The 15,979-nt window shown below is 40.3% G+C and overlaps 2 protein-coding genes across 4 annotated transcripts in view; both read right to left on the minus strand.

Annotated features, from left to right (window-relative positions):
- ITGAL (integrin subunit alpha L) overlaps positions 1-7,452 on the minus strand; it is a 60,570-nt gene extending 53,118 nt beyond the window's left edge. For all 3 annotated transcript variants that reach the window (XM_077141238.1, XM_077141237.1, XM_077141236.1), the window contains exons 1-7: positions 7,219-7,452; positions 5,918-6,020; positions 5,154-5,248; positions 4,974-5,041; positions 3,606-3,723; positions 3,325-3,455; positions 2,485-2,630 (exon numbers count right to left, since the gene is read on the minus strand). In XM_077141238.1, coding sequence (XP_076997353.1) covers positions 2,485-2,630; positions 3,325-3,455; positions 3,606-3,723; positions 4,974-5,041; positions 5,154-5,248; positions 5,918-6,020; positions 7,219-7,276 — 719 coding nt within the window. In that variant the 5' untranslated portion in view covers positions 7,277-7,452. The remainder of the gene's footprint in view (positions 1-2,484; positions 2,631-3,324; positions 3,456-3,605; positions 3,724-4,973; positions 5,042-5,153; positions 5,249-5,917; positions 6,021-7,218) is intronic.
- Positions 7,453-10,700: 3,248 nt separating this feature from the next.
- On the minus strand, positions 10,701-11,779 carry LOC143666562 (transcription initiation factor TFIID subunit 9B). The gene has a single exon (XM_077140230.1). It carries the CDS (start codon positions 11,758-11,760, stop codon positions 11,008-11,010), a length of 753 nt encoding a protein of 250 aa, XP_076996345.1. The 5' UTR covers positions 11,761-11,779; the 3' UTR covers positions 10,701-11,007.
- Positions 11,780-15,979: the final 4,200 nt, after the last annotated feature.

The following is a 15,979-nucleotide window of genomic DNA, read 5'->3' on the forward strand; positions in this document are numbered from 1 at the left end:
CATCCCGAGGCTGCCCACAGATCTCCGGCCCCTACTCAACCAGTGAATTGTAATGTTTTGTTTCAGTGTCAGTGAGATAAAAGAGATAAAGAAGGAAGGGAGGACTGGATACTGGACAGGCCTAGGTTCAAAATTCTTGCCCTGCCCATAGCCTCCTATGGAAGCAAGTTGGGTTTGGCCACAGCTTTTGCTGCAGCAGCAGTTCTATGTGAGCCATATTCCCTCCCCAGCCCCAACCACAGACAAACAATCCAAGAGCAACCAATCCACAATCCATGGCTTATGACAGGGCCTGACAAGGGAGCAGAAACTGAAAGCCATATGGAAAGGCTAGAGATGACATGGAGGGAGATGCAGGGAAGAGAGTGGAAAAGCTGTCTGGAAGCTGCCAAATATAGAGAAACAGGGTTGTGTTCATGGCAGATCTCTGATGGGCAGAGTCATACACACTGCTGGGAAGACCTCAGATTCTGTCTGGGAATCCCCATGATCCTCTAGCCTCTGTCCGTGGAGTCAAGGGCCTATCATGACTCCTGTTCACGGGTTTCCGCCTGGGTTTAAACCACCACCATCTCATCTGGATTTTTCAACAGCCCGCTAACTGGCCTCCTTGCTTCTACCCTTAACTCCTCCACAGCTTAATTCCAATACTGCAGCCAGAGGGATCCATTTAAAAACATAAATTAGGTCATATCACTCCTCCACTCAAAATGTCCAATGACTTCTCATCTTACTCAGAGGAAAAGCCCAAGTCCTTGCCCTGGCCTCCAACTCCCTAATGGATATGGGCTCTTGTTTTCTTTCTGACCTTATTTCCTACCACTTTCTGTTATCAGTACTTCTCTCCGGCCAGACTGGTGCTTGGGCTATTTTTTGAATAACTCAAGCACGTTCACCTCAGGGCCTTTGCTATATTCCCCCTGCGGGAATGGTCTGCCCCCAAGTATCCACACATCTTGCTTCCTCATCTCCAAGTCTTTGCTCAAACTAACCTTCTCTGATCTTCCTGTCGAGTACTGCTTTATTTTTCTTTATAATACTTACACCTCCCACCATATCACCTGATTTCCTTTTTATCCTGCTCATTGTACTTTGCTCCACTACCAGAATGCTAAGCTCCAAGAGGGTAGATATTTTTGTCTGTTTTGTTTTACTGCTATATTCCCAGTACCTAGAACATGGCAAACAACCAATTGCAGGCCAAAATCTGACCCACAGCTTAATTTTACATGTTCCATGAGCTACGAATATTTTTAAAAATATTTTTAAAGGGTTACAAAAGCAAACAAAGTGACCATACATGGCCAGCAAAGATTAAAATATTTATTATCTGGCCCTTTACAGAAAACGTTTGTCAATCTTTCTCCTTGAACATTCCCCAGCACGTGATAGGTGGTCAGAAATATTATTAAATACATTTCCACAACTGCCTGTTTTTGCATCCACATTTGACACTTTTTGGAGTATCTTCCAAACCTGGGATGACACCTTTTTCCAAGAAATGCCCATTACCCACAGAGATGGGAAACTAGAATCCATGTTTGTGCCGTGTGACCCTAAGTCGTATGGCCATCATTGGGTCAGCCCGTGGCACATGACTCAGGCTTAGTCAATCATGTTGTCTCTGAGTCTAAGTACCAAGAAGAAAAAAGCTGGAAACGCACATGGAGAGTTTGGCATAAATATGAGCATCTAACTTACACAAATTCAACTCTCCAAGAATGGCAAAGAAATGAAAATGAGAAAAATAAGTTAAATAGTGCAGGAGATCCTTCCTCCTATTTCATTCGATTTAACTATATGACCAGGGAAAGCATGAGGTGGGAGACATAATTCTCCAATTCCCCCATAGGTCTCAGTTCCCATAGCCACTCTAAAGCTTTTATGACCAGGGGAAGCATGAGGTGGGAAACATAACTCTCCAATTCCCCCATAGGTCTCAGTTTCCATAGCTACTCTAAAGTTTTCTGATATACAATATGGCCCTTCAGCACAATTTAACTACTTTTCTCCAAGCCTCAATTTAAACACTGGGGAACAAATTTAGGAAATCAGGGCATACGAGTTTCCAATGTGGGACTTGAATACGCTGAATTCTATGAACAATTCAAGGAATTCCTCAAGGATAATTTTTATTTTTGAGACTTTTGTTCACACACTGACCCCACCAAGATGTGACCACTGTGGGCACCTCAGTTCACTGTCGCTTTGTAGGTCCTGGTTCAGTCCCTTCAAGAGGCCTGGTAGCACTGCCCAGCCAAGTGTTTATGACATATCTCTGTATCCTCCCAAGACTTTCTCTCTGCGTTGAGTTAGGAAGGAGATTTCTTTTACTTTCAATCAAAAGAACCTCATTAAAATTGCTTCTCTTGCATTCTTATAATAAATGCCCCTTGTGTGAGCTCCTGTACCCTGCCACTGACAGAAGCTAACACACACATAATGAATGAAAAGACAGGCTCTCTCCGACAAAAAGGAACTTACGCTACATAGTTGATCGCACCAAAGGTGTTGGTCAACAGGAGCATGTGTTTCACATCGGCTAGGAGGACATCAGGATCCTTCAACCGAACATAATCCAAGAAATTAAATTCTGTCTTGTAGGTGGTGGAAAACTGAACAGCAGCAAACTAGAAAAAAAAAGTAAAAAGATATGTAATTATACATCTCTTCCTTCTTGCCTGTTCCAATCTCTACTTCTCATCCAGGAGTAGGTAACCCAATTCCACATTCCTGCCTCAAAGAGTTTTTTTGTTTTTTTTAAATAAGGCAATATAGAAACAAACATAGATATAAAATTAAATAAACCTGCTTCCTTATATAGTCCTGTCTGCTGAGCTCCTGTTCTCTAGGTCTGCCTACCTTACTGACAGGGATGGTTCCCAGCAGACATATTTCTGCTGAGTGACTCTGCTAAACTAGATACAGTTGGCTGGGCCGAGGGTGGGCCAATCAGAATCTCTTCTCTGAGAATTTCAGAATTTACAGAGGGAAGGACCAGCTGAAAGGAAAATTTAAAAATTAAAATTAAAAACAAAACCCTCCTGGAATTTTAACAGGTGAACCTGAGAGCTTTCCACAGTCTCATGTGATCCAAAGAAGCCGAGGGAGAGAAAGAAGAAGGGGATAAAAGCACAGCAAGAAACAGAAATGAGAACTAGAGAGAATCTTAGAAGCTTTCTACTCTCAATTCTTGTCCCTATGTTCAGTTATAGTCACACCTTTAAGTTCTGGAGACAACTATTTACGAAATTTTCCTTTCATGGCTTTAACTAGTTCAGGCAGGCATTTCTCATCTGTGACCAAGAATCCTAATATATTTACCTGGTAGGAAGAGTTGCTGAGTTTCTTCATCACATCCTTCATGAACTCCAGAATTTTCTGAAACTCATCTTTCTGCAAGCTCATCGAGCCATCGAACAGAAAAACCAGGTCTACATTGCCCTTTACACATTCTGCAGAGGCCAGACACAAAGGGACCTGGTAAAGCGTCACCAGTGTTTGGCTTACCCATATTAGTTCCCACATAGGAGAAGCCACTTGGAGCCATTTTTTACCCACTGGATTCCGACCTTTGGGGTCTTTCTCATCTCAGGGCTCCTTACCCTGATAGCCAGGACGACCCTGCAGCATAGAACCCCTAAGATTTTGCTGGAAGAGGTAACACAGGCCACTCAGATAGATATTCTGGTCACATGTCCGTGAAAACCCAGGGTCACAGGCCTGAAGGAAACAAAGGTGAAAAGGGGTGGGTTTTTCTCCTGCTGTGTCTTTTGGGCATTATCAGCACCAAGAACTAGAAGCTTAAGAGACACAGTCCTTCTCCCTCACTCTCTACATCCAACTGGTTATCAAGGCCAGTTAATTCTGCCTCCACAATGTCTCTTATATTCATCTCTCCATCCCTCTAATTAATGCCATAGGCCAATGGACACTTATTGCCTATTGGATAAAGTCTAAATTTCTTAGCTTGGCATTTGTAATTGTTTACAATTGGGTATTAGCCTCCATTTTCAGGCCACCTCCTTTTCATTCCCAATCACATGTTCTGAGTTTAAGCCAGATCCAATTACTCACCGTTCTCAGTATATATATAGTGCCATTTCTTTCTCTTACGATGAAAGCCAAGGTCATGCCATGGTCACGTTTGCATCCTACTCCCCTTCCCTCATCAGTGCCTAGCACACTGCCTGGCATGTAACAGTAGCTGAGTAAACAAGCTACAGTTAAAAACCAGGTCAATATTTTACTCAGCTAGTTTTCTTTGTCCCACATAGCTGTGTCTGAAGGATACTGCCATGATGAAGTACTTTCCACTTCAACAATGAAATAGGAATTAAAAGAGGATTTGATTCAACTCTTGGCTCTACTTCTGTGCAACCATATGACGCTGGCCAAGTCTCTTAATCTCTTTGGTCCTGTTTCCTTGTACTGAAAACACATCTACTGATTCCTATCTCATCTATTGTCTTGGGGGTTAAAAAAGGTAAGGCAGTATTTCCCAAATTTGGGGCATTTGCATAGTTCACAATTTCTGCCATATAGGAAATAATCCATCCCATTATTTACTTAATACTTTCCTTTAAATCTACTTTTTTAAATTTTTTTTAAAATTTTAACCTCATCCTAAGCAATAAAGTCCAAGGAATCATGAGTTTCATGTGCTAGTAGTAGAATGTTTTTTCTAATAAGTAATTAAATAAATAGATCATTACTAAAACACTAAAAGTTTGTGTGCCACAAAAATTATCCTGTGGTCATAGATATTTCATATTTGAGGAAAGTTAACTGAAGTAAGGTCTTGAATATAGCTGACTCACAGTTGGTTCTCAAAAAACGGATTGAATCCAAGTGTCTCTGCCTTTAACCTTCTACGGATATTTTCTCTATCTTCCTTCCTACTTCTTTTCAATCTATTTTTCCTAGCATCAAGATTCTCAGGCTCTGATATCACCACTACCCAAAATTCTTACCAAAAGGCTTCCACCTGTGGGATCTGTCGCCAAGGTCACTCCCAAGTACTTGGAGGTATAGTTGGAACCTGTAGGCATCAGAAGGTTGGTCTGGAGGAACTTGGACAATCCAGGTGTGTTGAAGCCAACTTTGATTTCCCTGAGACATCACTCTTCCCAGCTCCCTCATCAGTTACTCACCCATCAGGTTGACTGGTAGGCATTGTCTAGTCTCTGGTTGGCACTGATAGAGATTTCCCGTACTGTTCCCCTCACCTGGAGCTCCCACGATAACCCTGACGAGAAATCTCATAAGAAATCTCACCTGTGAGATGGAGTTGCCCAGGTTTTTTACCTACCCATCAAGGGGGTTCAGATCTCTTATCAAGTAGCTCAAGCACTGCAAGCACCTTCTTTTCTAGGGGGCTCTTCAGCCCTCCATCTCTTCCCTTGGGAATCCCAGAAAATAATCACATATACCAGGATTCTAGAAAGTTAAGAATCTTTTCAATTTTTGGTCTAGAAAAACTGAAGCCCAGAGATTGATCTGCCAGACTGTCTTCAATTGAAAAGCCATTTATAGCACACTTACTATGTGCTATACTGCAGTAGGTTTGGGGGACGCTTGGGGGAGGGGGTGTGAAGAGAGAAACAAAAGCCCTACCCTCAAGAAGGTCACTGTCCAGTCAAGGAATGAGCCAGAAATTCAGAAAGTTGGGCAAAGTGTTTTGGGGGCTGTGATATATTTTTTTCTATTAGGCAGTTATGTGGCTTGTTACCAGTGTGGCTATTATTTGTAACCTATATTATCTGCTAGACTTACTCCTACAATTCCAGAGAAACCCCACCAAGGGACTTCTCAAGAAGGGAAGGTCATTACGACTTGCCTGCTTCACCGATCCGAGGTGCCCCATCCCCTACCCGCGTTTTGTGGGGCGGGGAAGACTTTCAGGGTTGCAGCTCACCCGTTTCCAACCTGCAGGACACGGTACCCAAAATGCCTCCCGGCGTCTTGAAAGGACAAGCGTTGTGCATTCCACACGTCCAGGTTGTAGCTCCAGGCTGGAGCTGAGGGAAACCAGGGGTAATCAACCACTTCCGGGACACTCAGCCCCTTCCCGCCAAGGACACAGGACGCTGCCTGCGCACGGGATCAGCGGATGCTGATTGGCTACTTTCCATGCATCCCAAGCACCCCCACGGGGAGCCGAGGCCAGCCAAATGCGAAGCCTTCCGAAGATTTACAGGTAAAATCGGGCTTCTTCCTTCTCAGGCTGCCCACATCTGAGGCAGAGCTGGAATCTGACCCTCTGCACTTTCCCTTTAGGGCCCTGACTCTGGGAGATATGAAAACAGCCACTCCCTACCACCCAGGGCTCTGGGAGGGCTAGGCCTAGAAAGAACTCAACGACTTCCTGTTTGGGCACTCCTCAAAGAAGAAAGGATGAGAAGAGGGAGGCCAGTGAGTGATCAGAAGGGTCCCAAGGCATAATTGGCCGTGTTCCCAGGCAAGGACCAAGATGGGGATGCCCCAAAGCAGAGTGTGCCTCCACACACACCCACTTCTTCCTTAGTGGTGGGGCCCAACTGCCCTGAGAAGTCAGATAATTGTTTCTTCTAGTAGGCTTGGGAATTAAAGATCCCTGATACCCATGAGGCTATGTCCTCACTCATCTGATGCACCCTCACTCCCCACCTCTACTGTGGGCCAGTGTTCACCGTAGCCGTTAAATCTCAGGTTCTCTCATTCCACCCCCATCTCAGACAGCCTAGGCATCTGCAAACCCCAAACTGACCTTTCTGGCCCTACCATCTTGCCACCTATCAGTCTTATATTTTACAACATCCTGGATTCTTCTTGTTTTATTCAGATGAAGAGACTGAGACCCAGAAAGGAGAAAGAACTAACACAAAGAAGTAATACTGTGGGTAGGGCCAGAACCCAGCACCCTCCTCTCAGCTCTAGATACCCTTTAACCATCTGCCTTTTTGAAGGGTCCCCAACACTTGTAACTATTGCTGCCTTTTTCTCCCTGCTCTGTCTTCTCCCACACACCTCACTACTCTTCCTTCTGTACTTCGGTCTTTTGCTTTCTTTTTCTCCTCCTTCATCCAGAATTTTGGGGCCCCACGTTACCCATAGCCAGTCCCATCCTTCAGGCAGCTCCTCGTTTACGCTAGTTCCACAAAGCCCTGCAGTTTCCCTGATCACACACACATGTCCCTTCCCCTCCCCTTTCCTCCCCTCTCTTCCTCCCTTGCATACCACAGAGAAAGGGCCCAGACAGCAACAGCCTCATCATGATGATGCAGGAATTCTTCATCTCTCCAGTGCTTGGAGGGACCTGTGGACCCAGGCTCCAATTTCAAAGGACCCCTGGGATTTGCTGGCAACTTAGACAGTGAAAGAGGGAAATGATAATGCCTCTGGGGCCTCTTGCAGTGGGACTTTCTCACAGAGGCAAGAAGCTGGTGACACTGCAGGGGTGGGAGAAATGTGGGTGCCTGTAAGGGTTGTGAAACCGCATGGGTTCAGAGAGGAAGTGTAAGCAGGTTAGAGACATTTCCTGTGCCTACTTGCATTTGCACATCATCCAAGAGCTGGCAGCACGTTGATTCGGTTTCTGTCTCCTGCCCCAGAGCTGCAACATCATTGTCTCTTTTTTTTTTTTTTTTAACATGGGCAGGCACCGGGAATCGAACCTGGGTCCTCTGGCATGGCAGGCAAGCATTCTTGCCTGCTGAGCCACTGTGGCCCACCCTGTCTCTCTTTTTTTTTGGGGGGGGGGGTGCATGGTCCAGGAATCGAACCCGGGTCTCCCACATGAAAGGCGGGCGTTCCAATCACATCATTGTCTCTTAACAACACATGACCTTAAGACTTTTTGAAGCTCAGTAGAGGGCTGGTCAAAAAAATTGTGAGGCAACCATGTGAAATGAAATGCTATCTTGCCATGAAAAAGAATGATGAAGGGAAAAAAAGGGGATGGAAAAGCAAAGAATGAAGTAGCTTTTTATTTACTGACATTAAAGGTGTCCACAATATGCTGTTGAGGAAACAAAAGTAAGTTATAGAACAGTGTATTTAGTAACTCATTCTGGTTCTAAAAAACAAAAGATTAAACGCACAGAATGGGAGAAAATATTTGCAAACCACATGTCTGATAGGGAACTTGTATCCAGAATATATAAAGAACAGTTAACCCTCAACAATAAAAAGACAAATAAGCTAATTTTTTAAATGGGCAAAAAATTTGAATAGACATTTCTGGATATAAAAACAACCAATAAGCATATGAAAAGATGCTCAACATCAGGGACAAATCAAAACCATGAGCTATTACTTCACACTCACCAGGATGGTTAGAATCAAAAGATCAAATAACAAGTGTTGGTGAGAATGTACAAAAATTGGAGCCCTTGTACATTGCTAGTGGGGGTATAAAATGGGTGTAGCCACTTTAGAAAACAGCCTGGCAGTTACTCAAAGAATTAAGCATAAAGTTACCCTATGATTCAGCAATTCCACTCCTCCAAACAAACCTATGTACATGAATATTTATAGCAGCATTATTCATAATAGCCCAAAGATGGAAACAACCGAAATTTCCATCAATGGACCAAGGGATAAGCAAATTGTGGTATATCCATATAATGGAATATTGTTCAGTCATAAAAAGGAATGAAGTACTGGTACAAGCTGTAACCTTGAAAACATGGTAGGTGAAAAAGCCAGTCATAAAAGACCATGTAACACATCATTCCATTCATGTGAAAGTCAAGAATAGGGAAATCCATAGAGACAATAGTGATTGCTTTGGTTAGGTTGGATGGGTAGCAAGGTGATACCTAAAGGGTATGGGTTTCTTTCAGTTTTATTATTATTATTGGGAAACCTTAAAATTTGTCATTTTTAAGTTACATTTACATTACTTACATTAAGTTACAGTTACGGTAGTTACACTTACAGTGTTGGGCTGCCATCAGCGTTATGCATTACCAAAACTTTTTCATCACCCAGAACAGAAACGCTGTATGGGGTTACTTTCTGAGGTGATGAAAATGTTCTAAAGCTGGCTGTGGTGAAGATTGCACAACCTTGTGAATATATTTAAAAACGCTGAATTTTAGAGCAGCTAGAAGTAAAAACCTAAAATTGTGAAATTGTAACCATGTCAAAGTCTGAAATATGTTCTACAATAATTGTGGTGCTGTGCTTGGAAATGTATAGCTTTTTTTTTTTTAATGTCCAGATTTTTATTAATAATTTTGGAACAAATACAATAATGAATCCTTATAGTTGAAAAACATTTTACAAGTTTGAAAGAACTTTCACATATACAACTAAGCCCTCACACCATCCCTGTGAGATAGGCAGAGTAGTTGTTATTTTCGAAGTAAGAGAACAAGGCTCAGAGGTGAAATAAGGTCACACATTCATAAATGATGGAGCCAGGACTAGAACCTAGGCCTTCTGACATGCTACCTCCCTGAGAACATTCAAGTTATATCCTATGCTATATAATCAACATTTCTCTCCTATGATGTTGATCAGATCCGTTTTAACAAGTTTTATACCACCTGTCCCTAATAACAAAAAACAGTGATGGACATTGATACCTTGTTATAGAACTATTTCTCTCCGACTTATCAAGTACCATCCTAAGGTGAAACTTGATGTTTTAAGCTTTGAGGATCCTTGGGTATAAATTCGAAATTATATAAATAATTTATTTTAGAAAATTCTGCAAACATATTCCTAAGTTAAATTTACTTAAACTGAAACACAGAACAGGTCTGGTTACATTTGTGAAAGCGTTGCAATCTTTCTCAATAAAAGTTTTAGATGTGTATATGAATGAGAAATGTGGAAAAGTGTTTAGCAACATAGCCATACTAGGAAACCTAGGCAGAGGTCACCTAATGTAAGTCTTATCGTGCAAATTTGTTTTCCTTATTGACCTTATTGAGGAAGGAAAACCATTAGAATCTACTTTGAGGTATGATCCCATCTTATATGTGACATCTTTAGCAACAAGCTAGAAAAAGGATCTGAATAGGAGGGTTCAAGAAGTAGTAATTAACGCATATGTGCGAGATGGAAGAAAACACTTGCTCTATAGTGGTTTTACCTCGGTCCAGTGTAAATATACCTATCAAGGCAGATTTTAGTAAGCTATTTTATTTTCTATGTTAAATTTAGAACTCTGGAATGGGTGGAGTTATCAACTTGGAATAATAGACTGAAACTGAATGTAACTGACTATATGTCGAAAGCATAGTAAAAGTCAACAGGCACAAAAGGCAAGGGAAAAACCAAACTGCTCTTGACTATAGAGAAAAACAGCAAATACATAACCTTCAAGTGAAATAACATCAGGCATGTAGAGCATGTTTTAAAAATATAAAAATGATACTCAACTGTACTATCAGTAATGATATTTTAAAATTTCTGGTTTTGGCTTTTTTAACTTAAGAGGAATGGGGAGAAACTTAAGCTTAAGGAGGTACAGAAAATGAATGGGATCTAGAAAGGGTGTTGAGAGGCAGTGGGAAGTTAGGAAAGATCAAAAAATAAATACATTCAAAATGGATTTAGAATCCCTCTAATGATTTAAATTCTAGAAATGTTTCCTAAATTGAGAGATTTGTTCAAAGAATTTAGTGACAATAAAGGTGACTATTTACCTTACAAAGAAAGTGTTTTAATGTAGCTTATAAATTTTGCTGTTAAAGATTAGTCACTGACCCTACTGTAGAAGTTGAAACTTAAATGCTGCTGTCAGTGATACATGGCATAAAACTGCTTCCAAAATAGCCATATAGGACTTGGCATTAAAGAAACAATTACTTAACTTTTTGTACTTTTAGCCTAATGAGAAACATTTCTACTCTTATGAATTAAATCTAATAATTTTAACTAAAGTGAAAAATATTACAGCTACCTTTACGTTTTCTAAGATACAACTTGAGAATATCTAGAATGTCCTAGTTCAGTGTACTGGGTTCAAAACCAGCTATACTTTTGAAATGCATCTAAGCTAGACTACATTCCTTACATAGCATCATTGTCATCATCTTCATGTTTTCTCTTCAATGAGTTTGATTCATTGGCAGTACTCTGGGATGAAACCATGTTGGTGGTAATAAGAATATTTTTTGGCCCAATCATTGAAGGATTAATTAGAACATTCTGAACTGCAGTTGTTGCAGGAACTGGTTTGGCAGGTGTGGACTGAGATGGTGGAATCTGCACCGTAAATCTTTGGCTTGTCACTGACACTGGAGTTGCAACTTTATTTGGGACAGATACTGTTTGTGGGGCCGCTAAAGTAGGAGTGGTAGGTCTGCTACTAACAGCACCAACACTTAACTGTGGAACTAGTCTTCCCTGGTTAGGTCCCTTTTTAATCAAGGACTTCAGCCTATAGTTTGGAGCTGTTAAGCAGTATCTGTCAGGTGGGAGTCTAGGTCCTGCATAGGGCTTAATCAGTGGTAAAGGGGTTTGATTGCTCTGCCTTGCAATATCCAGTAAAAAATCTCTTGGGGGAGGAGAGGTAAAAGAGTGGTCAGCACGACACTGGATTGCCAGTCTCACATCATCTGCATCAACATTAGGTTTTTTAGCATGGTTTGAATAAATTTTTGCATCATCCAGAATTGTAGTCACATATCGGAAAGCAAATTCCAACATCTGATTGATAACCCTTGGTTCGTAGTCTGTAATTCCCATATCCTTCAGAATCTGTGCCATGACCAAAGCATCTCTTGGGGCGTTCTTGAGGGCCGCCATCTTAATCGGCTCCATGTTATCCAACCGGTCGTCATCCAACCAGTCGTCATCCGTTGATAGAGGACAGCTGGCGGGCCTATAGCTTTTTAATATAGATGTTATTGTTCACAGAAAAAGAAGGGGAAAAAAAGTCGATTATGATGATAAAAAAGCATTTAAGCCTTCTAGCCTCCTATATTCTGGAGTAGCTAGAAGGAAAAATATGAGAGGATCATATGGTAGCCCATGACAGACTCTGGAATCTGTCCTGTAACCACTTGTTGAAGAGTGCTTTGAAAACTATTGCTTTTTTATTTCTTTGGTTTGTGTATATATTATACTATACAAGAAAAAAATAAAAAAATATAAAATTTTTTTAAAAAAAGGAAACCATCAGCACTACCACAGCAACAGCAGAGGTAAATAATGGGATGAGGGACAAGAGTTCAAGGAAGTTTAGATTTCCTATTTGGTGAGGGTGTGTTTACTGGTTTTCTTTCTCTTGGGAACAATGAAATTATCTAAAATTGAGAATGTGGATGGACTGTGGACTTTGGGCCCTGTATATGATGCCCGATGAATGCAGGTGGCTGAAGGATGCGCTGACAGAGAAGTAGATTGGTGAATGATGGTGTATACTTATGAATGAAGGTTGTGCTGCTACAAAAAGGAACAATGTCGTGAGGCATGCAGTGATGTGAATGAACATGTGCGACATTTGGTGAGACAAAATAAGCCAGAAACAAAAAAAACAACCATGGTATGGTCTTTTTAGAAAATGCTTATAAGAAAACAGGGGCCTAGATTTTAAGCTTTTAGAGCAGACACATAAAGTCTGGAGTGGTGTTATTATTTCTGGATTTTGAGAGGCTGTTTTATATATATATATAACCTGATATTTAGAGATAAGAACAAAGCTGAACAAGTTGGGTTAAAGAATTCAGAACATACGGATAAGTAAGACAGTGTCTGTATTTTAGAACCAGACATACACTATGAGACCACTGGAAGAAAGGTTTATTTTTTTTTACTTTTTTATTTTTTATTGATTAAAAAAACTTAACAACAAACAAAACATTAAGATATCATTCCATTCTACATATATAATCAGTAATTCTTAATTTCATCACATAGTTGCATATTCATCATTTCTTAGAACATTTGCATCGATTTAGAAAGAAATAAAAAGACAACAGAAATAAAAACAAAACAATAACAGAGAAAAAAAGATTATACATACCATACCCCTTACCCCTCACTTTCATTTACCACTAGCATTTCAAACGAAATTTATTTTAACATTTGTTCCCCCTATTATTTATGTTTATGCCATATGTTCTACTCTTCTGTTGATATGGTAGATAAAAGGAGCATCAGACACAAAATTTTCACAAGGAAAGGTTTATTTGATTCTGGAACTGACATTTTTTGTAGTACATAATCGAATTCAACCTATCTGTATAGCTCATTTGAACAACTGAAATACAGAGAGCACAGAATGAGAAAGAGGTCCTTTAATCCAGAGGTCTTTTAATCCTGTATAGATTATTGTAATGCCTGGAAACATCCTAGAGTATATTAACCAGATAATCAAAAAGTATTGGCAAAGTCCCCTGAGGGACAGGAGAAAGACTATAAAGGAACTATTAAACCTTACCATCAGGGAATCCCCTGATACTGTGTCAAACTTTAGGGATACCCAGATCATGAGGCTTACTCTTGTGAAACTTATGTAGGTAGCGGGGAAGCTTATACTACCTATAGGCATGCCTAAGAGTTACTTCTGGAGGACCTCTGTTGTTGCTCAGATGTGGCCTCAGTCTCTCTAAGCCCAACTCTGCAGGTGAAATCATTGCCCTCCCCCCTACATGGGATATGACATCCAGGGTTGAAAGTCTCCCTGGTGATGTAAGAGATGACTCTTAGGGATGAATCCAGACTTGGCAGATGGGATCAACAATTACATCCTGACCAAATGGGGGAAAAGAAGTGTAATTAATAAAGCATCAGTGGCAAGAGAGTTCAAATAGAGTTGAGAGGTTACTCTGGAGGCTGCTCTTATACAAGCTTCAGGTAGACCTTGCTACCTATCATAACCTGCCAACCCCCAACCAGGACCATTCCAGCCAATCCTAAAGAACACCTAGAACAATTTATAAGATTCCACAAGGGTTCCAGGCACTAGAGTAACTCGGCAGAAACCTACAACCCCCAGATGGGTCCCTGGTCTAGATAAGTCCTGAAATCTAGCCTAGCCTCTCCAGAACATCAGATAGTTCCATCTCCCCTACCCCATATTAGTGACAGACCCTTCCAATACCAAAAATTTAGAATGGCCATAGCCCAAACAACCCTAATGAGAGATATGGAAAGATCAAAGGTGATGGTGGAATTAACCGAGAAGATAGGATTTAACAAATGAATACGAATGCTGAATCATTAAAATGATCTCTTAGTCTCCAGTATTTTAGAGCAGCTAGAAGTAAAAACCTAAAATTGTGAAATTGTAATGCAAGTCTGAAATATGTTCTACAACTAATTGTGGTACTGTGCTTGGAAATTTATAGCTTTTTTGTATATATGTTATTGTTCACAAAAAAGATAGAAAAAAGTCGATTGCGATGATAAAGTATTTAAGCCTTCTAGCCTCCTATATTCTGAAGCAGCTAGATGGAAAAACATGAGAAGATTGTATGGTAGCCCATGACAAACTCTGGGATCTATCTTGTAACCACTTTTTGAAGAGTGCTTTGAAAACTATTGCCTTTTTATTTCTTTGCTTTGTTTGTATGTTATACTATACAATAAAAAAAGTTAAAAAAAGAAAAACCACTAAATTGTACACTTTTAAATAGTGAATTTTATGGTACATGGATTATATCTCAAATTTAAAATAAATAATATATTTTTATGTGTGTATGTGTATGAAAAATATCTGAAAGGAGCCACAACCAAACCATAAACAAACTCCTGCAGGGTGAGGGTTATACTGTCTGACTTTTTTTTTTTTTTACAATCAGGATATGTAACCTTGGTAATCAAAAAACACAAAAAAACTATTTTTAAAACACTAAAATAGAGGAACTGTATTTGGTTATGGAAAACTGGAACGGGAATTCAGAATTCCCTTGGGTTGTGAGGAAATCCTGCTCAACCTGCAAAGCCACGTCCAATGTCACTGCCCTGGGAAAAGTTTTTTGCAGAGAGATTATTTTTACTCTCTATTGCCAGGCAGCTGCAACATCTGATAAATTGGCTCATGATAATTAGATGTTCTCAGATAGTCTTTTCCAAATTCAGTTAGAATCAGATAATTCAGATTGATTTCTTTGATTCTCTGTAAAGCAATTCCAGTTCCCATCCAATCAAATCCTTTTTAGTTGTTAATTCAAACATGACACAAGTATGTAAAGTAAAAAGAAAGGAAAAAACCTTACCCCTCTCCCTACCCCATTCCTAAATCCAAAGGATAACTATTGTTAACAATTTTGGAGCCAAATATTCTTCATGCCGAAAAAGAAAAGTTTGTTCTACTAGTTAATCATACAGTTTTGATCTGTTTACAAAAACACTTAATTATCTCAGAGCAGAACATCTAACTCAGAATTAAAAGTCAAATCATTTGTTGCTCAGATGTGGCCTCTTTCTCTCAGCCAACGAGACAAGCAAATTCACTGCCTTCCCCTTCTCTATGTGGGACATGACTTACAGGGGTGTAACCTTCCTGGCAACATGGGACAGAAATCCTAGAATGAGCTGGGACTTAGCATCGAGGGATTGAAAAAACAATCTCGACCAAAATGGGGAAGAGAGAAATAAGACAAAATAAAGTGTCAATGGCTGAGAGATTTCAGAGTCAAGAGGTTATCCTGGAGGTTATTCTTACGCGTTATATAGATATCACCTTTTTAGTTAAGGTATATTGGAGAGGCTGGAGGGAAGTACTTAAAAATGTAGAGCTGTGTTCCAGTAGCCATGTTTCTTGAAGATGATTGTATAATGATATAGCTTTTGCAATGTGCCTGTGTGACTGTGAAAACCTGGTGTCTGATGCTCCTTTTATCTATGGTATGGACAGATGAGTAAAACATGTGGATTAAAAATGAATAAATAATGGGGGGAACAAATGTTAACATAAATTTAGTAGATTGAAATGCTAGTGATCAGTGAAAGGGAGGGGTAAGGGGTATAGAAAAAAACGGGAAATATTGGGTAGATGAAAATATTAGCAGTCAATAAGAGGGAGGGGTAAAGA

Source organism: Tamandua tetradactyla, chromosome 23 (assembly GCF_023851605.1).
Source record: "Tamandua tetradactyla isolate mTamTet1 chromosome 23, mTamTet1.pri, whole genome shotgun sequence".
Taxonomy (NCBI): Eukaryota; Metazoa; Chordata; class Mammalia; order Pilosa; family Myrmecophagidae; genus Tamandua; species Tamandua tetradactyla.

Bases quoted from the DNA above. Each gene is read 5' to 3' on its own strand.
- LOC143666562 (XM_077140230.1), bottom strand. From the start codon at position 11,760: ATGGAGCCGATTAAGATGGCGGCCCTCAAGAACGCCCCAAGAGATGCT.